The sequence below is a fragment of the Ornithodoros turicata genome, chromosome 6, assembly GCF_037126465.1.
Source record: "Ornithodoros turicata isolate Travis chromosome 6, ASM3712646v1, whole genome shotgun sequence".
NCBI classification, from domain to species: domain Eukaryota; kingdom Metazoa; phylum Arthropoda; class Arachnida; order Ixodida; family Argasidae; genus Ornithodoros; species Ornithodoros turicata.
The window spans coordinates 7,642,764-7,667,710 of record NC_088206.1 but is presented as its reverse complement, the minus strand read 5'-3'; the positions used below and the strand labels follow the sequence as shown (position 1 = coordinate 7,667,710).

General features: G+C 46.8%; 2 protein-coding genes across 2 annotated transcripts in view; both read right to left on the bottom strand.

The window, feature by feature from the left end:
* LOC135398990 (lysosomal alpha-mannosidase-like) overlaps positions 1-14,355 on the bottom strand; it is a 31,968-nt gene extending 17,613 nt beyond the window's left edge. The window contains exons 1-9 of the mRNA XM_064630607.1: positions 14,239-14,355; positions 10,948-11,007; positions 10,776-10,892; positions 7,126-7,326; positions 3,890-3,950; positions 3,731-3,770; positions 3,580-3,649; positions 3,304-3,429; positions 408-524 (exon numbers count right to left, since the gene is read on the bottom strand). Of these exons, the coding sequence (XP_064486677.1) occupies positions 408-524; positions 3,304-3,429; positions 3,580-3,649; positions 3,731-3,770; positions 3,890-3,950; positions 7,126-7,326; positions 10,776-10,892; positions 10,948-11,007; positions 14,239-14,355 (909 nt within the window). The remainder of the gene's footprint in view (positions 1-407; positions 525-3,303; positions 3,430-3,579; positions 3,650-3,730; positions 3,771-3,889; positions 3,951-7,125; positions 7,327-10,775; positions 10,893-10,947; positions 11,008-14,238) is intronic.
* A 662-nt stretch (positions 14,356-15,017) lies between these two features.
* Positions 15,018-22,526, bottom strand: LOC135398991 (lysosomal alpha-mannosidase-like). The gene is made up of 5 exons (XM_064630608.1): positions 22,307-22,526; positions 20,416-20,518; positions 17,350-17,499; positions 16,735-16,928; positions 15,018-15,186 (listed from the first exon to the last, which is right to left on the bottom strand). Exons 1-5 carry the CDS (start codon positions 22,385-22,387, stop codon positions 15,049-15,051), a joined length of 666 nt encoding a protein of 221 aa, XP_064486678.1. The 5' UTR covers positions 22,388-22,526; the 3' UTR covers positions 15,018-15,048.
* Positions 22,527-24,947: the final 2,421 nt, after the last annotated feature.

Below are 24,947 nucleotides of genomic sequence, written 5' to 3'. Positions count from 1 at the left end.
GTTCCCGAAAATTTTGGTCATAATGCGGAATTGTCATATTAACGGGGGATTTGCAGAGGTTTCACAGCATTGTTCCCCAAGAGTATGGTCGTAAAGCGCGTATGTCAGATTATCGGGGGTCATATTAACGAGGGTTCACTGCACTATACTGTGGTCCTTCGACAAATCGATGATCATCAGATATGGGGCAACTAGCTGAAAATAACAACAACAACAACAACAACCTTATTTGTATGGCCTATAGCAGCAGTCCAGAAAGCGAGACAACGCAGTATAGCACCTGCACCTCCCGATTATCCTTGAATTGCGCTAAGCGATCGCCCTTAGGTTGGCGTGGCTTACCGAAACGGATGGGCAACTATATTCCCTTCCTTGTAAGCTTCAGGTTAGTAGCAGATATTTCCTACCTGAGCCTTGACCTTCTTTCCTGTATGGTCCGTCACCTTGACATCTTTACTGGTAACAGGAAAGCGTACGATGACGTTTTCAGGTCGGCTCAGGGGATTGTAAACCACGATAACGAACTGCAAATAATCATCAATGCATAAGTATTCCTTTACCAATACCACGTAGAACAAGTTCAGCTACTGCTATCAGGCGGCATTTACATTCGAAAGATAGGGATCTCTTTTGCGTTAGCGCTGTAAACGAACAGATAAATAGAATACACACAAGATGACACCGCTGTTGGAGCAAGGATGTGACCTGTATAGCACTCCTCGAAACGGTGCTTCCTTTATCAAGCAACCAATCGGGGGCCATCATGCACAATATTTCCCCTTTTTTTTCTGCCCATCATCATCATCATCATCATCATCATCATCGTCATCGTCATCGTCATCACAGTATGTTCACTGCACGGTGTGTTGTTACCGTGTAATTTGGTTTGCCAGAAACGCTCTAAAAGGCAACCACGAGCGGTGTTGACGCGACCTTAGAGTTCCGGCCCGCTCTCCTGACGTGACGTAATCAGGTTCTGCTACAGACGTGTTATGACGCTACTGACATCACCAGTGACGTCGGCACCACTGGAGCACTCAGAAGGGGTTGAGGGAATTCTGTGTCCTTCAGTCTATGTTGTGTGTTGCTGCTTTGTTCCAGTATGACGTATCGTTACCAACTACCCCATACAAATGAGAACCTATAGAATTCTATAGAGTGTGTGCTCAGCCAAGACCACCCAGATACAGAAAGCCTGCGCGCTCGTTGACGTGACGTAACAATTAAGAGTAAGCCAATCAGGATCGTATTTTCACATAGCCAATCACGGGCGTGCTTGGCTGTAACAAGGCTTGGCTATGCAAGACTTGGCAAGGCTTGTAACAAACTAAACAGGCTATAAACACACAACAAGGGCGCAATCCGATCATGGAAGGACACTGCAACTGACCTTCTTTGTTGTACACCATGCCGACCCCGGCATGGTATATGTACCACAGGGTTTATGGCCTTCTCTATGGTCTTCGTTATCGCACAATCAGTCGCGTTGTATTGTCCGCGGCTTATCTGCTAGTGCGGCTTATCTTCCAGTAAATTTTTAAAGCGTTCCTAAAAACGGGTCCGGCGGCTTATCTGCGGTGCGGCTGCGGTGCGGCTACGCGTGAAATTACGGTATCCGCTGGCGAAGGTATACATATATGTGACTGTAGCTCCTGTGGTTCTGGGTCAAAATCGCGAGTCAAAAACCGCGACAGCAAAAACCGCGAGTCAAAAACCGCGAGATCCAAAAATCGCGATAGACAAAAATCGCAATAGGAAGCATTAGCGACACACAAATATCGCGACACCAAAAACCGCGAGTAGGGGAAAACAGCGGCAGGCAAAAAACGCGACAGCCGAAGACCGCGACTAAAAACGCGACAGCTAAAAACCTTACTCACTCTCCTTTAGAAGGGAGGATGAAAGGGGGGCATGAGGATATGAAAAGTAGGCTAACTTCCATTCCGGGAATGGGGCCCACAGAGGGCCATCCTAAAAATTTCAGATTAAGACATTTGATGAAAGTGTGTGTGTCAATTTACCTGGTAGCACGAAAGGTTTTGTGTATACAGTTTGTTTCCCAGAAAAAAAGAAAAAGAAAAACTCACATAAACATGACGTTACAGGGTCCATACGTGTTCTGGTTCGGTGGTCAGTGGGGGTCAGCGCCCTTTGCCGCCGTAAAAAAGTTTTGCTAGTCCCCCAGGAGAATTGGGGACAGAAGGAGCGGCCGAATCATGACCGATCCAGAAGCAATGCTTTTTCAGAGCCCCGAACAGCCGAGTAGCAGACGACAGCTAAGGCGTCAGCGCGAGGTTATGGGCAAATCACAGGCTGGTACTGCTCTCCACCACCGTTTCGCACACCGGTCCCTTTTTGCGGCGTACTTTAAATTCAATATCTGCGATAATTATGATACTGTGGCGTGAATTACTTCTCATGGCGCATCTTACTGGCCTAATTAATAGTTTTATAGGAAGAAAGCAGGGTATTAAAAATGACTTCTGTGCTACTTTAAACTACAGCTTTCGATGTGCTCAATCTGTATACTTCACACTTGTACGTAACGCGTTACTTGTAATCAATTACATTTTTTAGTAATTTTTCGAGTAATCGATTACTCAGTAATTGGTTATATTTCCGGCAGAGTGAACGTGATAGCTGACGCGGGCAGGGAATGAGTGTATATGCCATTCTCTAGCTCTTCCATGTCCGTATTTGTACGGCGTCCGGCGGAGACCAACATATTTCAAGTCTTGTCAAATGTCTGAAACACTGCCAGTCAGCACCGGCGTGCTCAAAAAGTATCTTCTTCAATTCTATGCAGGTTTGCTCGCGGGTTTTGGCCATCGCGGTTTCTGCCTATCGCGGTTTTGCCTGTCGCTATCTTTGGACGTCGCCTTATTTGCTTGTCGCTGTTTTTGACCCTCGCGGTTTTTACCTGTCGCGGTTTTTGCTAATCGCGGTTTTTGAAAATCGCGGTTGTTGACTCGCGATTTTGTCTGTCGCGGTTTTTGACTCGCGATTTTTGGCGGCCACCAGCTCCTGTATTGTCACTGTTTGTTCGTGGACCCCGCCATGCTGAAATCGTAGCGCCGTCTAGCCGGGGGAGCACGTTGGAAACGGTTTACTGCACAAGCCAGAGAGGAGGAAAGCACATGGTCCGTGTGCTTCCTCTCTGCTATCGCTTTCCTCCTGTCTGGTTTCTGCTGGCTGTAAAAGCGCTGGGTGTGAGGCTGGCTGGGAAACGGTGGCAAAAAGTTAAGAGAAAAGTGCCCATGGGGAGAAAGACGAGTGCATGTTATTTCAAGTTGCTCACGTTACCTTTGAATTCCGTTCTGTGAATTCACACTCGCTGATGTTGAGGAGATGACAGAAACGAAATCGTTCGGGCGTGAATGCGAACTGGTTCGCGTCCATCATCAACGCGAAGGTACCTCTGATGACAGCCTGCGTTGTGGAACAAGATAATTGCGCGTTAATTAATTTATTTATTTAGACGTACTCGCTAGCAGGACGAACAATGTAACACAACATATTGATGTCTCATTCTTCGATACCGAATTCTAATTCGGTACCAAAACGCCGAAATCTCCGTACCTCGCACTCTTGAATTCCGCGCCACAGTGACTGGACGTAATCCAACACCACAAGTTCCTTGGACGTGCCACTAGGGGTAATTTTGTTAACGGTTTCACTTGTAAAGAAACAAACAAAGAATATGGGAGAAAACATTGTAAATCTCACATACGTGATGCCGTCATGGTGTTGTAAGGTGGCCACTGCCTCCTCTGTAGCAAGAAACAACAGTTGTTACGCAGGCCATACATACACCGGTCCAAGCACTATACTTATTTTCTTTCGCGGACGAACGTTACTTCTGCTGCAAGAGAATTCTATGCATACTCACTAAGCACTTGTAGCCGTGATAGTTGCTCCTTATCACCACCCACGGCCAGTTGTTTGCACGCCTGATGACACAATGCAGGAGACCGTAAAGTATCATGATATGCAGATCAAAATTCACTACTATCTTCATTTCGACATTGCATCTACGTTTGTATGTGTTTTTTCTTTCAAGCGGAACGTTTAGGAAGGAAAGCTAGGGTTTTGGAAACCGCTGACCGCGACAACAGCAGGCGCGCTTGCTTACAAACCATGATACGATCTCTAGCATAGCTTTGCCAGTGCTTTTAAGCTACTGTAAAGCAGCAGGCAAAATGTTAATATTGGCAGCGGCATTTGAAAGCTTATGCCGAAAGAAACCCACACTGCAAAGTTTATGCGCGACAAAAAATCCTATATATTTTTTTAGTAACTTCTGAAATCGCGCTGAAAAGACGCGCGGGGCGACCCCTGGTGGGAAACAATCGCGTATTCGTCGAGCAACAGTGTTACATGTCCCCAACCCTCTATCGGCTAAGTCATGGGCTAAGAAGTAGCTGCCTAGGTTAACTTTCTTTGAAAAGCTTGTTCAAAAAAAGATAGTCCCTGACAAATATTCTCTCAAACTGCAAGAACATTGGTACATAGTGGAAATGAGTAATATACTGACAGCAGAATCACCATGAAAGCCACCTACGCAAAAAATGCATCACGTCCGGCAAGCCGGTGTGGTGATGGCAGCGCTTCATAGATGTCGCTGTACGCTCCATTGTTATTGGCATGCTTATGTCCACCGCCCTACATGGCGGGAATTGCGGAGTTCATGTCAGGTCTTAGACACGGAGTTGCTCGTAATATAGAATCTTAATTTTCTAAAAAAACTGCTACGGGGTGGATGTGAACAAATTTAGTGGCGTTTGTGCACTGAGCATCCGGCTATGAAATGAGCCAGCAGTACAACAACAACTTTATTTTGAGATGGAGAGTGGGGAGGTTCATCGCCAGAGGCGAGACTCTACCCCATTGCTGGTGGGGATGTGGGGAATAAAACAAGGAGCCCCTTCACAATAACGATCCAAGTCCGATGGTGTCCAGAAATGTCAAAAGAGCTTTGAGCGCAGATCGTTGCTGGGCTGGATTGGGCCAGGGACCAAGCAATTTCGATAGGGAGAAGGGGCGAGAGTCCAGCTGACTAAGGGACTCGGAGAGTGCGGTTTGGGAAGGTTGGTAGTGGGGGCAATGAAGAAGAATGTGCTCCAGATCCTCAAGAGCACCACAGTGGCAGCAGGTGGGAGAGTCAACTTGTCTCAAGCGGTAACGCCACTGAGCTGTAAAGGCCACATCGAGTCGCATTCGGTGGATTAATGCAGCATCTCGACGAGAGGTGTTTCATGGCATGCGGAAAGCGAGCGTTGGATCAACTCTGCTCAACATAGATGGGGGGAGAATGTCGGCTGTCCATTGGCGGGAAGCCAGGGGTGTCACGAGGCGTCGCAGAATGGAACGCCGTCTCCTCTCAGCAGAACAATACTGGCCCGTTTCCGATACGAGAGTGCTTACGAGAATTACCGATTGTAGGCCGGCCATCACCACATTAAAGGGTGTCGGACTGAGAATACTTCCTTGGGGGACTCCTTGATGAACAGGATGCTGAGGGCTTTGGCCTTGGGACGTACGGACAGCGACAGTTCGCTCCGTAAGGAAGTCTTGGAGCCAGATGAAGAGCCGACCGGATAACCCAAACTAGCGCAAGGCGTGCAGCACACAACAGCCAGCAGTATAAAATTTGTGCCTGTTGCTTTACAGTACGTATATGCTGCATAAACTTTTATCTTCGAGCTCGTGCAAAATACACTGTCAAAGCTGTAAAAGGACCTTCTTCGGGTCACGATCCGAGTTCCGCGTTTCCCTATCAGTTACAAATTCAGTCTTCAATCTACCAGCTCTCGTAGAGCAATTCGTCGTAGGACTGCTCCTTATAGATCCATAGGTAGTTCTCCTACTTTATGACAATAGGCACTCTTTATATTAGTTCACAGAACTACGTCCATAGGTAATTTTTCGACTTGATGACAATACGCGTATGTGAGTCGCGACAACCACCGCGGTATCCACTTGGCGACACGCCTGAACTCTTCGCGGAACCCTACGTTGTTCCGCTCCCATGCTAGTCGACGAACACAAGACTATGCATTCGACTGCACCTCTGCGACAAGGCAGCAGATCCTTGGTGTAACTCCCAACAATTCTCCTATACAACCACTGGTCGGTTGCTCTTCTGTACTTTCACGGTGCTACAGATCTGCGTTGCGTTACACCTACACCAAAAGTAGCACCGGTGGAATGTTGTATCGTATTCTCAAAGTCATAATGACGCAAAATGTGAAGCACTCTCCGGATGTTTGAAATAAATGCTGTAGCGGTAACCGCATACGACGATTTGTCGACGGAAAAACCGGCCAACTTTCTCACCCACACGACAACCCGACGGATAAACGGCAGGACGCACCGCGTGCACAGATTTCCACTGCTATAATACAATACAAATATTGACTTCCAATTATCTGATAAACATATTGTTACACGTAGAAAAGTTTAGTGGCACACAGAAGAAGCTACTGCGGTCAAAGCATATCAGCAAAGCAAGCGCTACAAAAGCGCCCTCAGACAGCAGCCGGCGGGCGACAGCATCCTTCCCAGTTCCCAGGTTGGTCATACTGGTCATACGGGCATCCCATATGACCCGTATAACCACCAGCTCCCGTGGCTCAGTGGTTAGCGTGCTAGCCATGTCACGTCGAGACTGGGAGGTACCCGGGTTCGAATCCCGGTGCCGGCTGTGCTGTCTGGGGTTTTTCCTGGGTTTTCCTCAGACATATGTCGGCACAGTTCCCCCTGAAATCGGCCCAGGACGCACATTTCCCCAGGGCGTCAGTCGTGACGTTGCCCACATACGTGAGGCCGACAACGGCAAGCCCTTTCAACATCACCACCACCAAAACCACCTGTATAACCAGTATGGTGGCGGGCAAATGCCACGCCCGCTCGTGGAACGGTAGCACGTGGAGCGGTCCTATAGCTAGGCTGCCGTCGAGCGGCCGCTTCCGATCTTCGCCGGATTTTTCTGTCCTGCACCGCTGTGTCGTGGTCGAGACGTTCCCATTGCTCGCGTCGGCTCATCCGAAAAACGGTGTCGGTGGCCGGTTTTCCGTCGGGAATTCGCCGTATGCGCTTACCGCTTGTATCTCAAACATTCTATACCTGCAAGAACCCGTTGGCGTAGCGGACCATATACTTAAAGGCTGGACGCGTCGTGTAGAAGCCCGTCCACGTACGTGACGGCTTATCGGTGTACGGAAGGAAATCCCCCCGAAAAGTGGGCCAAGTTTTGTTGAGTCCGTGCAAAGCTTTTACGTAGCATCCCGGGGTTGAGTAATCCAGGTTAATCTTGAACGCTTGCCCCTGAGAACAGAAGAGGTACCTAGGTTAAGTGCATGTAGAAGTAAAATCTTATCTGAGTGCATGTTATGACGCACAAAGAAACACCGGAATAGACACAACTCCCCAGATCCCTCATAACAGTGTCCGATTCGCCGTTCCACAGCCATCTTTCCCCACCTTGACCACCCAAATAAAGTCGACCTCTTTTTATATCATTCTAATGTGTTTTCAAACTCTTTTTTTTTGCCTCACCGTCCTAGAATGGAATGACCTTCCGAGTAACATCGCTACAATAATACCAACTCAAGAATTTCATAACGCAATCTCTGTTCTGTTTTCGTAGTTACTATCCGGTTACCTTCCTATGTGTTTTCCTTGTGTCCAGGACCTCTTATGTACCATTAATGTATACCACATGATCCATTTTCATCGTAGCTGATAATGTATTTTCTGATTTCCACATTTCTGGTTCATCATGCATAAAGTCTTACTTAAGGGGGGGGGGGTTACTTACTGGAGCCCCACGTGACATATCCACCGACCGCTCCGACCGCTCCGACCTTCGAGAAAACACAAGGAGGGAGAAGACAGCTCCCCACTTTCCCCTTTTTCGATCAGCGTCACGTGACTTTTCCACAACGTGACCCTCCCCGTCGTTGCTAGGAGACGACTGCCCTCTCCAGAACATGACATCGTAAATTTGTTGGCTTATGAGTCCATCACCCGCTCCCCACGCCATCGAAACTTGTGGAGGCTCAGCAGATCTTCAAAAACTGACAGAAATGCACAGCGTTCGCAAATAGGATTGAAATTCCGCGTGTAGGATCCTTGAGGCACCGTCTTTTCATGAACTAAGTAAAATAAACGCTGTTTTCCGAGTACGGAGCGGCACTTTAAAGGGACTATGAAATTTCCCGAACCCCCATACTTTTTTTCGATGGAAACTGTTCTTCCCACAGAGAAACTAATATGCCACAAATTTTTCCGGACGAAATCCCTCCACTCTGCGAGGAGCGCGCGCTGGAAATGTCTCTTCCGCGTTCCTCCTCTCCCGCGCATATTTCCCTGCCGATGGTGTAACTGTACGGACCGCTCTTCGGTTCCCCGTTACGTCACCGGTGTTGCACAATGGCAAGTAATGCCGCGAGCTCGCGCTGTGGCTGCCGCCACTGCCGAAATCTGCCGATCGCGCGAAAGCTGCTGTCATGGAGATTTCCACTCCCGATGAACGCATACGCGGGATCCTACGGCGCATGCTCCTGGCGAGATTCCTCGGCTCGGCAGCTCGTCACGGCGCGGCGCCAGCTGTCCTCCCTTCGCCGCTCCGTTTAAAGTCGCTCCTGAGAAATCCGCTCGCGCGACGAAAGTAAAATTTCGGTTCTAGACTCAGAAAAATGTCTTCTTTCGAACGAAACGAAGAAAAAAATCGTTTCATAGTCCCTTTAAGGAATTTAATATTCTTCCCACACATCTCATCTCGGGTCAGAATATACAGGGTATTTGTGCTAACGTGTCCAGAAATTACATTTAAAACGAGCGATAAAAGAAAAGCAAGTGGCACTTCACTAATAGCACCTGTTTCTTAGTCAAGAAGCTGAAAAGTAGAAGCTCAGCTCCTGTACTGAATGCCATACTAGTAGCGCACCAAAAAGCAGTGATCGCTGGCCATGACGTGATTTTCCGGTGGATACCTGGCCACTGTGGGATCACCGGACATGATGCGGCCGGTCACAACGCCGGGAAAGCACATGGAAATAGTACATTCCGCACTGTTTACTTCACGAAGGTGGACGCCAAGAGTGCCTTAAAGTCTCTGAGCCATAAGCTGTCAAAAGATCAATGGTTTTGTGGCGAGGCTGGATCTTCCCTTCTGCACCGGGTTGACCCCGAACTAGCTCTGGTCCTCCCAACATCCATGCCACGGCAGATTACGTCATTGTTTCACAGGCTCCGGCTCAATGTACCATACAGTGCAAGACTCCTGTACAGGCTTGGGAAGGCGGACTCTCCTAATACCCCTGTGTCACACGGGCATTTCGATCCTTCTCGAATCCGATCTGCATCGAACTTCCCGAGCACGCTCGAGTTTTGACGCTGCTACACGGCCACTTTCAATGCGCATTGAATGGTTGACCTGTGCAAATGAATAAACGGAACTCATTAATTTCGCGTTTCCTATATAACAGCGATATTAGTGGTAATTTATCGTATACCGATGTAAGCATCATTTGTAGCTTCGCGCGCATGTCCGTCTTAAGTTATGACAGTTCACCGGGGTCGAGGATGCAAATGGCGGCCGTCGAGCAGTCTTGAAATTCTCAATCCTGTTATGGAAACTGTCTTGAGTCAAGCAGGATCAAAGTTCGATCCTGCTTGGAAGCGGCCGTGTAGCACCATCCGATCTGCATTGGGTTCAAGCAGGTTCGGTCGAGCAGGATCGAAAATGCCCGTGTGACAGGGGTATAATTGTCCAGTCTGTGGCTCAATCGAAGACGTCGAACATATTATAGTTACGTGCCCAAGATACTCTGAGTGTCGTGACAGACTTGTAGCCGCGTTAGGCCGGGTTGACAATCGACCCTTCGGAGTGCAGAAGGTGCTGGGCCCATGGCCAATGAGCACTCAACTGCCAGCTTTGCGAGCCGTTACACAGTTTTTAAGGGACACCAAGCTGTTAGATGGGCTATGACCTGTCTGTGGCGTTCGTCGCCGCTTCGCGACATCTCCAGTGGGTGATGGTGGATGTGTCTGGAACTCCTTTCCTTAGGTGATCTGGGGTAGCCGGCCCTCGTGACGAGGGCTACAATCCCCGTTTTTTTCTTTCTTTCTTTCAATCAATCAATCAATCAAGCTGAAAAGTATCGTTCGTTTCTCTTTTATCGCTCGCTTTAAATACAATTTCTGGACACGTTAGAGCAAACACCCTGTATATGCAGTGGCAGATATGCGCCATGCACATCAAGCCCAAACTCTGCGCGAACGGTTGAGGTCCCAGTCTCTGCCAGCTACCGGAGCCAATGACAGGAAAGGCGTATACGCGTCCAGACTCGTTGGCGGACATAGGACGGAGGAAGTTGACCTATCGGGTCATTAAATTCGTATCCAGATGCAAGATGACTTGCACGTAATGGGCACGTCTTTTACTGAAGATTATATGAGACAGTTCAGCGCGCAACACTCGTCTCCTTTGAGAGACAGCGTTACATCGGCCATATAGGCCACAAAAACATAGCGTCGCCAGCACACCCAAGCGGCTACAACATATCGGCCCAATATTGGACCGATATTGGCAATACTTAGACATTGCCTGAGAGAGACCAGAAACTGATCTCATTTCTTATGGTATGTTACGTGAGACGCAAGACATGTATTCGAGCATGGAAGGTGCGGCAATAAGGAAGCACCAATGTGCTGTCACGTGTCCAGGCTCACCTTTACTATTAGCACAATTTTATAGCAAACTGACTTACCACTTCTGTTGTGTTTTGGAGAAGCACATCCAAAAACGCAAACGTTTCTGTAGCGTCATGGAAGGACAAGTCACCTCCATAAATGAAAGCCAGTTGGCTGGAGGGATATACTTCTGTCTGCACACGAGAGCTAGTCAAATATGGTGTTCCCCTTAAGCATACTGTGGCTAACCTGTTTCGTCAGGTAGTCGACCAACTGGCGTGGTGCAGATTCCAAGCGTTGAGTCACCTCCTGTAATCGAGGCAAAATAGTAATGGCGTAAAGTGTAATGCCTCTCCGTGTGCGAAAAAAAAAAACAACATCTTAGGTACCATTCCATCAGAAGCATCGTGTACAATGGTCAAACAACTTGTACAGCGAAGAACAATGGTCTCATCGAGAAAGAACTGTTGTAGAAATGTCTATGGGGGTTTCGGGATTGTCACGTGAAATAATTCCAGGATGAAAAAGGGCTCAATGTTGGCGTGTGGGCAATCAACATTACTTAACACAACAACAACAATAACTGGAGAAGTGATGATGACATCAGCGCCACTTCACAGCGGTTATTATGAGAGGATGAATTATGATGAAAGGTGTCGCAAAGAGGTCGATACAACACAAATATGTAAGGAAATGGGGTCAAGACAACAGTAGTGCGGCCTTTAGGGTTCCTATATATAGACCCTGCTATATATGACCCTGTGCTATACAGGGTGTCCCAGAAAACGTGTCATTGAATTATAATAAAAAAACTACACCACCTAAGGTCATGCGGTCAATGGCATTTGTTCTTACTGGGTCTTTGCCACCTCCTCATGTGAATGTCGTGTAACGCAAGTTTAATTATGTAAATTATTGCGACCTAAAGTCTGAAATTTGCCAAGTAAAGGTCACCTTTTAACCCACCAATGTGAGGAGCGTGTCTAATTTAGTCAAATTAATGATAATTGACAGGGATATTCAGGAGCTATCCCATCGGAAAAAATAGCCGAACATCATGCACTCTTAAAAATGAACTTCACCGCACAGCACGCTCCTAGCCAACCATTATCACGGATGATATCGTTATCTGCCGTGATTTGTTGAGAACGGGGGGCGTACGCCTTTTTTGTGACACTTATGCTGCCCATAATTGTCACAAAAAAGGCGTACGCCTCCCGTTTTCAACAAATCAGGGCAGGTAACGATATCATTCGTGATGATGGTTGGCTAAGAGTGTGCTATGCGGTGAAGTTCATTTTTAAGAGTGTGCTCTACAGAGGTCGCACAGAATAGCGCACGATGAATTTTTCAGCGCAATCTTTGTCAGTCCGACGAAAGGAGGTTGGAAACCCAGCCCTCCCCGACATCGCAGAAAGAGATAAAACAGGCACGGCTTATCACGTCCGACGTTCGCTGGGACAATGCTTTCCATCTCCCAATTTTAGGAACTGTTACTTTTTCTACTATCACTCTGTGGGCTGGCTTCGGAACCTCCTTTCGTCGCACTGAGAGGGATTGCGCTCAAAAAGTCATCGCGCGTTATGGTCCGGTGCCCCGAAAAGCATGATATTCGGCTATTTTTTCCGATGGGATAGCTCGTGAATATCACTATCAATTATAATGAATTTGAGTGAATTCGGCACACTCTTCATATTGGTGGAGTAAAAAAGTGACCTTGACTTGGCAAATTTCCGAGTACAGTTCGCAAATATTTACATAATTAAACTTGGAGTACATGACATTCACATTAGGAGGTGGCAAAAACCTAATAAGAACAAATGCTGTTGACCGCATGATTCTAGGTGGCGTAGTTTTTTTATTATAATTCAATGACACGTTTTCTGGGACACCCTGTATATATATATATATATATATATATATATATATATATACAAATATAAAAATGAGCAAATGCTCCATGGCTGCACGTGAGGCATATGTTTACAGTTCAAGCGTGTCACAATCCCAGCCGTGGACGGCCGTTTCGAGCTTCTTGGCTCTCATCGGCACAGCGTATAGGGCTACGCTGTGCCAATCGACGGCTCTGTCTGAACGTATCGAATATACTGCATTTCTTGCACAAGGGACAAACGTTAGTTTAATGATTCTTTGCGCAATCCAAACTATACTAACCGGGCGAGCCCATCTATAGGGTGAAACCTACTTTGGAATGGCAGTCTTTCATCATACTTGATTTAGGTCACGCGGAACCCTCTGACAAATCGGCGAAACAACTGCATGTTTCGAATCTAGGGACACCGGTTAGAGAACTTGCGTAAAATCTACTGATTATTGAAGTTTTGAAAATACCAACGAAGTGCTACTATGTGGTATCTCTTCGTTGGAGGCGCTCGGACGTTTTTTATCCATCCTACACTGTTAAAACAGAACTTCACCACATAGCACGCTCATAGCCAACCATCATTCCGAATGATATCATTCTATGTATTGATTTGTTGAAAATGGGAGGAGGCGCCTATCTGGGACACATTATCTTGTCCCAGATAGGCGCCTCCCCCCTGTTTTGAACAAATCAGGACACAGAATGATATTATTCGGCATGATGGTTGGCTAGGAGCGTGCTATGTGGTGAAGTTCTGTTTTAACAGTGTAGATCGTCTTTCTAGAAACAACGTTAGTGCACTCTTAAAAATGAACTTCACCGCATAGCACGCTCCTAGCCAATCATAATCTCGAATGATATCGTTATCTGCCCTCATTTGTTGAAAACGGGAGGCGTACGCCTTTTTTGTGACACTTATGCTGTTCATAATTGTCACAAAAAAAGGCGTACGCCTACCGTTTTCAACAAATCAGGGCAGATAACGATATCATTCGAGATTATGATTGGCTAGGAGCGTGCTCTGCGGTGAAGCTCATTTCTAAGAGTGTAGGGTGAAACCTACTTTGGAATGGAAGTCTTTCATCATACTTGATTTAGGTCATGCGGAACCCTCTGACAAATCGGCGAAACAACTGCACGTTTCGAATCTACACTGTTAAAACAGAACTTCACCACATAGCGCGCTCCTAGCCAACCATCATACCGAATGATATCATTCTGTGTCACGATTTGTTCAAAACAGGGGGGAGGCGCCTATCTGGGACAAGATAATCTGTCCCAGATAGGCGCCTCCTCCCATTTTCAACAAATCAATGCACAGAATGATATCATTCGGAATGATGGTTGGCTAGGAGCGTGCTATGTGGAGAAGTTCTGTTTTAACAGTGTAGGGACACCGGTTACAGAACTTGCGTAAAATCTACTGATTATTGAAGTTTTGAAAATACCAACGAACTGCTACTATGCGGTATCTCTTCGTTGGAGGCGCTCGGACGTTTTTTATCCATCCTAGATCGTCTTTTACGTGATCCAAGATTCTAGAAACAACGTTAGTGGGTAAAGGGTGGACAACAGAAGACAATTCTCTTGTCATCAAGACGGATGTAGTTGAGAAGGCTTCGTTGCAAATAAATCTAATGCGAGAGTGGACTTACGCTCTCAGTACTGGGACAGAGAATCTGGTCAAAACAAAATTCTTGCGGCACGTAGTACGTATTTGGAGGAATCCACGTGAACATGTCGGCGATTCTCTCTGAAAAGTAATCTATCATGAGAACCTCAGAATTGTACGCTCAAAAACAGTTTGAAGAGTCAGCTTGACAACAACGACAGGTGGATATGTCCCACTAATGTCCCAGTTGTCCCAGTAATGGATCGCCGTGTGGTGGTAACACGTCCACACCGATGTACTATATCCATACCGTTGAGATTGAGATGCGCATTTTCGGTATAGTATCAAAAGTCTTACCAACATCGTTACTGCTGTGACTATACAGGGTGCTTCAAAAAACGTGTCATTCGGACTTTATAAAAAAACGGGACGACGGCAAAATACGGGGTATACGGCACTTGTGCGGCAACTGAATGTGCTATCTTGCAAAAATATTTCCATTTGATTTTAATTAAAAGAAATTGAATTTCTTTAATTGAACTTCAAAATTTCTTAAGTCAACCTCACGTTTTTTTTTTTTTACAGAATTAGAGAGCCTGTAGCGAACTTAGTCAGATCCACCAAGAAATCCGCTCGATATTGCAAAGGGAACTGCACAAAAAAAGTTCCGAAGTTGAGGCTTCAGAGTTTCGGGTATTGAACAGCGCACCAAATCAGTCGCACAGATGCGCGGAGGGCAGGACATGGTCCTGCCGAAAGATTCGAGAAAGATTCGGAAGATTCGTAAGATTCGTGCAGTCGCAGAACCTTCCTTGGATTCGGATCTGGATTCGGATCCGGATTCGTCCCATCTCTAAACATAATACTCATCGATGGGATACTTGCTGTTTCCTGGTTCAGTTTTCCAGACGAAAAGCATCTCCTTCTCCGCCTGACGTCTCGCTACATCGTCGTTGGAGACTCTTCCAATCATCAGGCCATCAAATCCCATCTGTACATGAAAATGGGAAAAGCTTCGTGGCATTCATATTCTTTTATGCGGTGGCACAATTCTGTCCCGTTAATTTCCTCTGTTACGCTGATAACTAAACAGAAGTCCATGCTCGATGGATGCGCCGTGCGACTGTTCCGGACCACGACCGTGACGAGATTATAACGACCGTGTCATAATCGGCAACCCCTATGAGAAGCCCGTCCGCACGATCCGCAAGGGGCGCTACTCGTCGGCCCGCGAGATCTACATCATGATTGGACAATGAAAATTTGAATTTTGAACGCGCAGAAGCGGACGTACGACTACTGTAGCAGACGACAGCAACAGCTCTTATGAAGGCGCGTAGAATGATGATGATAATCAACTTTAGAAACAAGCATCTCTCGTGGGACATCCACCGCTTGTAAAAAAACACTAAGCAGAATTTGTTTTTTTTTTTTTAATAAACATCTTCGCCCCCCCCCCCCCCCCCCCCCATAACCGGACCTATGGGTAGCGCCACCGCTAGCTTCCAAATGCGGCGCTGGGAAGTGGTGCCTGTGACATGCGTCGTCAGTAGGCCGTGTTCCGGATACAGTGCTGGTGCTTGAATTACAGTAAACCGAAATATTCTGGTGCAGCCACGGAGTTTGGCCTTTTATTGTCTTACTTCCTGCGCATAGAGCTTTTTTTTTTTCTTCTTCTTATTCCTTCGTATTTTGTACACGGCGTTTCACTTAGTGAGGCCCTCAGCTAAAGGGGAGGTATCGCATTCCACTTGACCCTCGTACCTTTAGCTTTTCGAAAAAGACTGAGATATGAAACATAAATACCCTCTTTTGTCTCTGTCTTCTTGCTTATCTCCCTCCAACTATACATGTTGAACCCCATCACGATCTCTGTTCTTCCCTAGTCATCATCTGTTTGTTTTCTCATCAACTTATCATCTGTTTGTGCTTTCTGCGTGTAAGCGTACTGGGGTAGCCAGTTCGACATCGTCGAAACTCACATCCCAATTTTTTTCCTTTTTTTTTTCTTTATCACATCACCATCACCATCTCCCTGTCTGCAGTCTTAAGGAACCGACGGATGCCCGCTACTTCATATTTGAACACCAGATGGTCTTACGCAAAGTACCCTGAAGCTACGCAGCACAAACCTGTCTCGGATGACCACGTACTCGTGTGTCACGCAGACAATTCGGGTGTCTCCAAAAGGGTACCTTCTATGCACACTGCAACACTCAACACTCTTAAAAATGAACTTCACCGCATAGCACGCTCCTAGCCAACCATAATCTCGAATGACATCGTTATCTGCCCTGATTTGTTGAAAACAGGGGGCGTACGCCTTTTCTGTGACAATTATGAACAGCATAAGTGTCACAGAAATGGCGTACGCCCCCCGTTTTCAACAAATCAGGGCAGATAACGATATCATTCGAGATAATGGTTGGCTAGGAGCGTGCTATGCGGTGAAGTTCATTTTTAAGAGTGAAAGTGCCCAAAACGTCTACCGATTTTTCGAACGAATATCTGTAGTAAACCTGCAATGGCGCAGCCTTACCTGTGCGAAAAGGTTGGCTTGACATCTCGAATGTCCAAAAGGATCCGCTTGCCAGGCTACGGTTGGCCGACCACAGTCCCCGAACGTGTCATTTAGGAACCTTAGGCCTAGCGTCATCTGATCGATGATTGCCGTGTAATGCGTGACGGCTTCGTCGTTCTGGACCCAGCCGCCGCCGACGAACTGCAAACGGCCTACGCAAGAATAGAATGATAAAGGAGGCCACGAGCCATTCATTAAAAGGTACACCGCTTTTCGTCCCCCTAGGAGGACGTCCATCCCCATTCGAGACATGGGGTGATAAAGATTTGACAGTGGCCGTACACTCTTAAAAATGAACTTCACCACATAGCACGCTCCTAGCCAAGCATCATCCCGAATGACAACGTTCTCGACCCTGATTTGTTGAAAACGGGGGGAGGAGCCTATTTTGTTGCCATTATGCACGGCACAAAATAGGCTCCTCCTCCCGTTTTCAACAACTGTAGGGCGAGAACGTTGTCATTCGAGATTATGGTTGGCTAAGAGCGTGCTATGTGGTGAAGTTCATTTTTAAGAGTGTAGCCCTGCATGGAGGGTAATTTGCATCGTATATAGAATAGCATGCAAATGCACCTGAGCTTAGAAGCGCCCGCAGGTCGTCTTGCTCCTTTTGGGACCTTTCTTTCCACCAACGAGAGAAGAACACATTTTCACAGGAAACATACCGCCGCTTGTTGTTGGTCACGAGTGAGTCAATGGACGAACCGTAGATGTCTTTGACGTCTGCAACGTGAACACGGCATGTACCCCCAATTCTAACGCATGGGAGTGTTGCAAATACACTATGTACACATGCTATGCATATACCCAAGCAGCACAATGTACTGAAAGTCGAGTGCAATAGGGGTGGACGGGTAGGTGGAAGGCCTTGAACAGACTTTTGAAACTAAAGAACATTGATAAGGCACATACACTCTTAGAAATGAACTTCACCGCATAGCACACTCCTAGCCAACCATCATCTCGAATGATATCGTTATCTTCCCTGATTCGTTGAAAACGGTAGGCGTACGCCTTTTTTTTGTGACAATTATGAACAGCATAAGTGTCACAATAGAGGCGTACGCCTCCCGTTTTCAACAAATCAGGGCAGATAACGATATCATTCGAGCTGATGGTTGGCTAGGAGCGTGCTATGCGGTGAAGTTCGTTTTTAAGAGTGTACCGTCCATCCCCATTGCACTCGACTTTCGGTACATTGTGCTGCTTGGGTACACTCTAAAAAATGAACTTCACCGCATAGCACGCTCCTTGCCAACCATTATCTCGAATGATATCCTTATCTGCCCTGATTTGTTGAAAACGGGAGGCGTATGCCTTTTCTGTGACAATTATAAACAGCATAAGTGTCACAAAAATGGCGTACGCCTCCTGTTTTCAACAAATCAGGGCAGATAACGATATCATTCGAGATGATGGTTGGCTAGCAGTGTGCTATGCAGTGAGGTTCATTTTTAAGCGTGTACTCTATACCACATGCTCAATCAAGAACAGTAGTCCGGCAACGTTAATATAATTACCCCGCAAGTGGAATCAGGCTGTAGCCTCGGGGTCGCCGTACTACTTGTCGCGATGTAAAGTGGTGCGACTTAGAGTCACTAATTGCGACTCTAAGTCACTAGTGCTATTGCAGTCAATAGGAGCATGCGTAGGGCGAGGCTTAAACGGGAGGGATAACGGCCACACTTTTGTTACCATTTTCGTTACACTCGTACTTTTTTTTCGTTTCCGTCACCGTTATATGCAGCTGCAAGGCGGACAAAGCTGGCAGCTCTATATTTTTCTTTACTAAGCGCTGCTTTAGAGTACCTCACACGCACACAGGCAGTGGCTTCTTTGAAACCGCATGTCTTCGGCAATTGAAAGGAAATCTGTAGGAAATCCGAAAGGAAATCCGTCTGCGCGCGTCTTCGAGGGGGAGGGGGGAAATTTATTAGACAAAAAAAAAAAAAAAAGAGCGGGGGAAAGGTCAGCCAAACGGGACGTCGGCTTGCTATTCCGCAAAGGAAAAAAAATAACTGAAACGAGAATAAAATAAATAAAAAGAAAAGAAAATAACTAGGAAATAAAGGGTAAACTAATAAACGGTGAAAGAAGGATGTGTAGATCCCTTTTGGAATGATCAGAGCGATTTTTGCTGAGCACTCTTAAAAACGAACTTCACCACATAGCACGCTCCTAGCCAACCATCACCTCGAATGACGCCGTTATCTGCCCTGATTTGTTAGAAACGGGGGGCGTACGCCTTTTTTGTGACACTTATGCTGTTCATAATTGTCACAGAAAAGGCGTACCCCTCCCGTTTTCAACAAATCAGGGCAGATAACGATATCATTCGAGGTGATGATTGGCTAGGAGCGTGCTATGTGGTGAGTCGAGCGAATGACGGATGCATCCTAAAGACCCCACGTTGTGTTCTTCAGGGGATACAGGCGTTGCTTGAATTCAATTGCTGAGGAGGAGTGGAGGAAGGTCACCTTCCTCCACTACCGGAAGCGGAAATAAAAATAATTGTCTGGCGCTAAGAACGCTTGGGAGCAGGCATTGAATTCAAGCAATGCCCGTATATCCCCTGAAGAACACAACGTGGGATCTCCTATACTCTACATGCCTGTCCAATGAGGCAAAATCGGCCGTTCACGCTACCGTGTGGGGGTGGCCAGCTTCCTGGGGTCGGAAACACGGACAGTAGGAGCAGTGACAACCAACAGCGCCCCCCCCCCCCCCCGCTTTAGGTTTAGGCGTGAAATATGTTCAATTGCAAGCGGTAAGGTATACCCAGACATGTACAAGATACTCAAAAATGTATTTAAGATAAGATAATAAATACTAACGTTAGAATGTAATTAAGATAGAGTACAAAATACTTCAAAAGGTATTTGAAATACAATTAAGATACTATTCATCCTTGAACACAAAAAGTCACCGGTCACTGGTCAATGCGGCAAGTCGCCGCTATGGCACATGGATCACCTAAACCCCGCGCACTGCGCTAGCCGCCGCTGTATGATAGGAGTTATCTAAACACAAGTCCCAAAAAGATGACAAAGAGATACCACAGAACTTCACTAAGTATATGTGACCCAGAACAAAGCAAACTTTTAGCATGTCCCTGCTCGGCCAGGTCAGAATCCGGCGTTACCGCGTCAGGGCACACATAATAGAACCCTCACTGGCCAAGGATTAGTACAAACGGGGCATGATCTCTAAATGGAGACTTCCAAGAAGGGCCAATGTCCGGGTCTAGAGTCACTATCCGGGTCAAGTCCGAGGGACTCAGGAAATTTCCACTGAACAAGCAATAGAATGGAAAGACGAGACACATGGTTTGAGAGGGAGATCCAAAATATGTAATTAGAGTGTTGAGTAGAAAATACCATAAAATGTATTTTAAATAGAGTAAAAATACACAAAATAAAAAGTATTGAGTAGAGTACCAAAATACCGCAAATTGTATTTAAAATACAGTATTTTAAATACAATACTCCAAATACGTACAAGTCTGGGTATACCTATATGTCGGGTTACGCTGCACCGCGCCATACCGTTGCCACAGTTGCTGGACTTCGTGATCACAGAACATGTAGAGAAAGGAACTGTTCCGATTGAGTAATGGCATGTCCATTGAAACTAACTTACGTTTTGCGTACACTTCATCAACTGATTCCAACCATCCGGCATCATTGTGACTGTGAGGGATCACGTGAACGTTAACGTTCCTTTGCTTGGTGTCGGGACAACCCTGCAGACAATGACAGAAGGAAGTATTCTCAGGTTTCGCGAGAAGTTCACGTGGACTTGATCCAGCACTTAATGGCATGCAGCGTGGTCACTTTCACGTTCGCGAACGCTCGTTTGCTTGCCTAATCGATGCATCAGTGTGTCCCTAAGTGGAAATTGTCGACTGCCGACCATCGGCCAGTGGTCGGTTTTGGGTCGGCAAGCGACTTAGTCTAATGTCGCTCACAGTCGTGGTTGGCTAACGACGTTGGGCCGGGAACGTTGTGCGACGTGTTGCGGGCGAGCTATTGAGAGCTCGGCATAATAAAGGCGGGCCAATATCGGCCCTGCACTACAAACAAACTCGAAAACAACGCTGATGCTACTCGAAAAAAAAGAAAAGAAAGAAAAGACGCGATGTCTTTGTATAGTTCTCCGAGTTCAACGTGTCTAAGTAAATTTCTTCCACTTGCACAATTATGTCTAGACGAGGTGAAGGTTACTTTCCGGTCGCCCTATATATATAGGTTGCTCAGGCGGTAGCGTGCTGGCTTGATGAGCTCAAAATCGCGGGTTCTGCCCCGGGTAGCATGCAGTGTGTGTGCCCTCGAGCACCCTGTGTCTGTGGTTTCGGTTGCACGTCAAGAACCCTAGGTGGTAGAAATTACCTGCAGTCCTACACTCCTGCACAAGTGTCGTCGAACCTTACTAGCCTTACTGGTGAATCTACTTCCAGTGATTCCAGTGATTAGGAATTGTGTCTCGGTTTCTGACACAGAAAGCGCATTTTTCTTCCTTTTTTTTACTTCTCGTGTACCGATCTAATGCCTCTATGACTGACGCTGAGGGAATGCGCAATAGCATGGCATCAGAAGCTATAGGATCAGAGTGCTGCATAACCGTGGGACGTACTCCTTGTCACAAGTGGTCCATAGTTGGCCCATCGTAAAAATATTATATATATAATATTATAAAAAATATTTCCCCGTGTGCAGTAGCTTACGCCACGCATGTTTCACGGTATGAGAGTTGGAGAACAATTTCTCGGTAAAAGAATCCACCCCAGCTATATAACCCTCGTTTCTTGAACATCCTCCTACACGGAACCCCCCTACACTCTTAAAAATGAACTTCACCGCATAGCACTCTCCTAGCCAACCATCATCTCAAATGATATCGTTATCTGCCCTGATTTGTTGAAAACGGGAGGAGTACGCTTTTTTGTGACACTTATGCTGTTCATAATTGTCACAAAAAAAGGCGTACGCCCCCCGTTTTGAACAAATCAGGGCAGATAACGATATCATTCGAGATGATGGTTTGCCAGGAGCGTGCTATGCGGTGAAGTTCATTTTTAAGAGTGATATAACGAAACAACAGCGAAAAAAGAAAAAAAGAAAGGAGAAAGCCGTACGCACTAGCTGGAAAACAGAAGTTCACTTACACAACAGCACGTTTAGTTTCTGCAAGGAACTGTGGGAGGTGTAGAGAGGTGTTCAAAGGCGCGCAATACACCACTTCAGCCTGCGGCGCAGAGAAAATCTATACTACACTCTTAGGAATGAACTTCACCACATAGCACGCTCCTATAGACAACCATCACCCCGAATGACAACGTTCTCGCCCCTGATTTGTTGAAAACGGGAGGAGGAGCCTATTTTGTGGCATTATGCACGGCGCAAAATAGGCTCCTCCTCCCGTTTTCAACAAATCTAGGGCGAGAACGTTGTCATTCGGGGTGATGATTGGCTAGGTGCGTGTTATGTGGTGAAGTTCATTTTTAAGAGCGTAGCAAAACAAGGGGACTTACTTTTTCCTCGCATTGATTAGCAGACCCAGAGGCAACAATGGACAAAGCAGCACAGGCTGATAACAGGAGCCGTACAATCATTCTTCAGAAGTCAGCAATTTCCCGTCGACACACAGCAGTGCACTGTCGCGGTACATTCCAGCTTGAAGAGCGACGTTGACAACAGCGTTGCTCCCCAAAGGCGGTCGACAGGTAGCCATATGAGGATCTGTGTAAGATGATAACATATTGTATCAAGAGGCCGGATACGGTTGATCTATGACAATGTTCCCTCGCTCTAATGTCGCTCAAATATAAGGGGAGGGGGGAAGGAAAGAAGGCCTCGGGGGCTGTAATGGCGAATTCACTGGGTCAAAATGTGTCAAAACGGCCGAACGCTCAGAAATTGCTATCCGTTTTTGCCCTCACTAGGTCACCCCCGTGACAGTTGCTGCCACAGGGGTGACACAAACCCGCGCCATTGTTGTAACTACCCTCAAGCGGGTGCTTTTGGCGAAACTGTCATCTTGTCGTGGTCGCACGTCGTAGAAAACGTCGTTTTGAGACCATGTGACTCTGTTTACATGTCGTTTTGCCGCTTACCGACATATTTCCGTCGTCATAACGCAAAGAGATGAACGTAATTTGCCAGCGTAAACTACGCGATATGGTAGCCCATTTCGCCTTAGTTTAAGTGCGTCGCATCGGCTCAGTGAGTCTTCGCGCGGTCGTCATCACATCTTTGGAAACCGTCAACAGTACGAGGCCTTTTGTGCAAAATCTGCACGTTTTGCTGTGAGATTATCGGATAGAAATAATTACCGTGATCGAAAGACATTGAAATCGTCGCGCAGAAACAACAACCGCGTCGTTTACAAACGATTTCGCCGCCGATCACGGGCACCGCCATCTTTAAGCCCACGTGTGCCTTTACGTTTTCCGTGACGTGCGACCTGGACCTGTCCAGGATGCATTGCGTTCTCCCAGCACGCTTTCGCCTACGGAGCAATACATTGGATATCACCCCTGTGGTTACCACCCGAACTTGAGTGCCTGGAACCTGGCGGTTTTACTCGCTTGGGTCACGCTGGGGGGCATGGCGGTCGCTCACCTTCGGATTTCGTCGACAGCTGGCTAACCCACGTGAACTTCGACATGGAGGCCAATGATAGGGCCCTCGCCGCCCTCATGGTGCGGATGTGACGACACCGGATATAGTTGGACAATCCCCTGCCCGGTCGCGTATTTCCAAAGTGTATTGCGTTCAGAAAGTTCAGCCGACGAGGCTCCACAAGGCCCACAAGGCGCATGCACAGGTTCGCACGGCGATTGACGCTATGCAGCCTTGTAGACCGCTTCACTTGTTGCCATAAAAAATCTTACTCGTGATGATTTCTATATGCTCGTTGCCTGACAAGACAGCAGCAGTGGCACGCTCGAGAGCATCCGAAAGGCGAGAACACCTCTTGCGTCTTTGTCCTTTGTGGCATTCAAGCCACGGTGATTTAAACCTGTCAGATAAGTCGCGAATGAATCAGCCAAGTTACGCGCTGCTGTAGGGACGCGTGAGTGGCACACCTGCGGTGTACGCAGACTCAAATCATTTCTGGATCGCTCCAGTTGGCTTAATTATTTGGCATACTTTGTACATTTCAGAGTTGCACATACAGGGTGTTTCACCTAAAGTGATAATAAAATTCTAACTGGCGACGTACTCGCCGAAGGATTGTGGGACCTTGGTAATTACCTTCTGGAAACTTTTGCCACCATTGAGGAAAGCTGGGTAATTTTTAATTGCGGGAAATTAATTTATTTATTTGAACTTTGAAAAATGCCAAGCGAACCCGACTTTTTTTTTTGTTACAAGAATATGAGGTCCTTGACGGATAACCGTAGACCCAACAAAAACTTTGCACAGTACCGCAACAGAAATAGTCGAAAAAAAAAAGAACTAGTAAGAATTACGCTTTAGCCTCGCCTGCTTGATTGCCGCAAAGGAGCGCGCGCGAAATGTGCGTTTAGTGTGTCCCCTCCTAGGAAGTGTTCCGCCTTCATTTGCTTTGCCTTCTTTGTGAAGATAATGCCCCGTAATGCCGTAATGCCCCGAGAAGTTCTGTGGGAGACTGCGGTTCTGGTGGGTAAATTATATGAAATGTATACAACGAATACAGTATACATCACAAAAGCAAAACATGTGCACCACAGCACTATCATCTACACTCTTAAAAATGAACTTCACCGCATAGCACGCTCCTAGCCAACGATTATCTCGAATGATATCGTTATCTGCCCTGATTTGTTGAAAACGGGGGGCGTACGCCATTTCTGTGACACTTATGCTGTTCATAATTGTCACAGAAAAGGCGTACGCCCCCTGTTTTCAACAAATCAGGGCAGATAACGATATCATTCGAGATAATGGTTGAGTAGGAGCGTGCTATGCGGTGAAGTTCATTTTTAAGAGTGTACGCTCTGCAAACACAACACGCAACTGAAGTATAAAGTGTCTCAACAGTGCCGGCGCTCGCACACTTGTTTGAAAATCACAGAATTTGTTCACACAGCGCATTCATCACACTTGGTACTTCTTGATCGCACGCAGCGCCATGCACAGTCACCTCAAAGTTTTTGTCCGTCATCCGAGTGCGCAGCTTCGTGCCCA

Coding starts and splice junctions, on each gene's coding strand:
- LOC135398991 (XM_064630608.1), bottom strand. CDS start 22,387: ATGATTGTACGGCTCCTGTTATCAGCCTGTGCTGCTTTGTCCATTGTT. Junction 16,929..17,349: donor GCGGGCGCTTCTAAGCTCAG/GTGCATTTGCAT, acceptor ATTCTTGCGTAG/GCCGTTTGCAGTTCGTCGGC. Junction 15,187..16,734: donor AAGCCAACCTTTTCGCACAG/GTAAGGCTGCGC, acceptor TTTCATGTACAG/ATGGGATTTGATGGCCTGAT.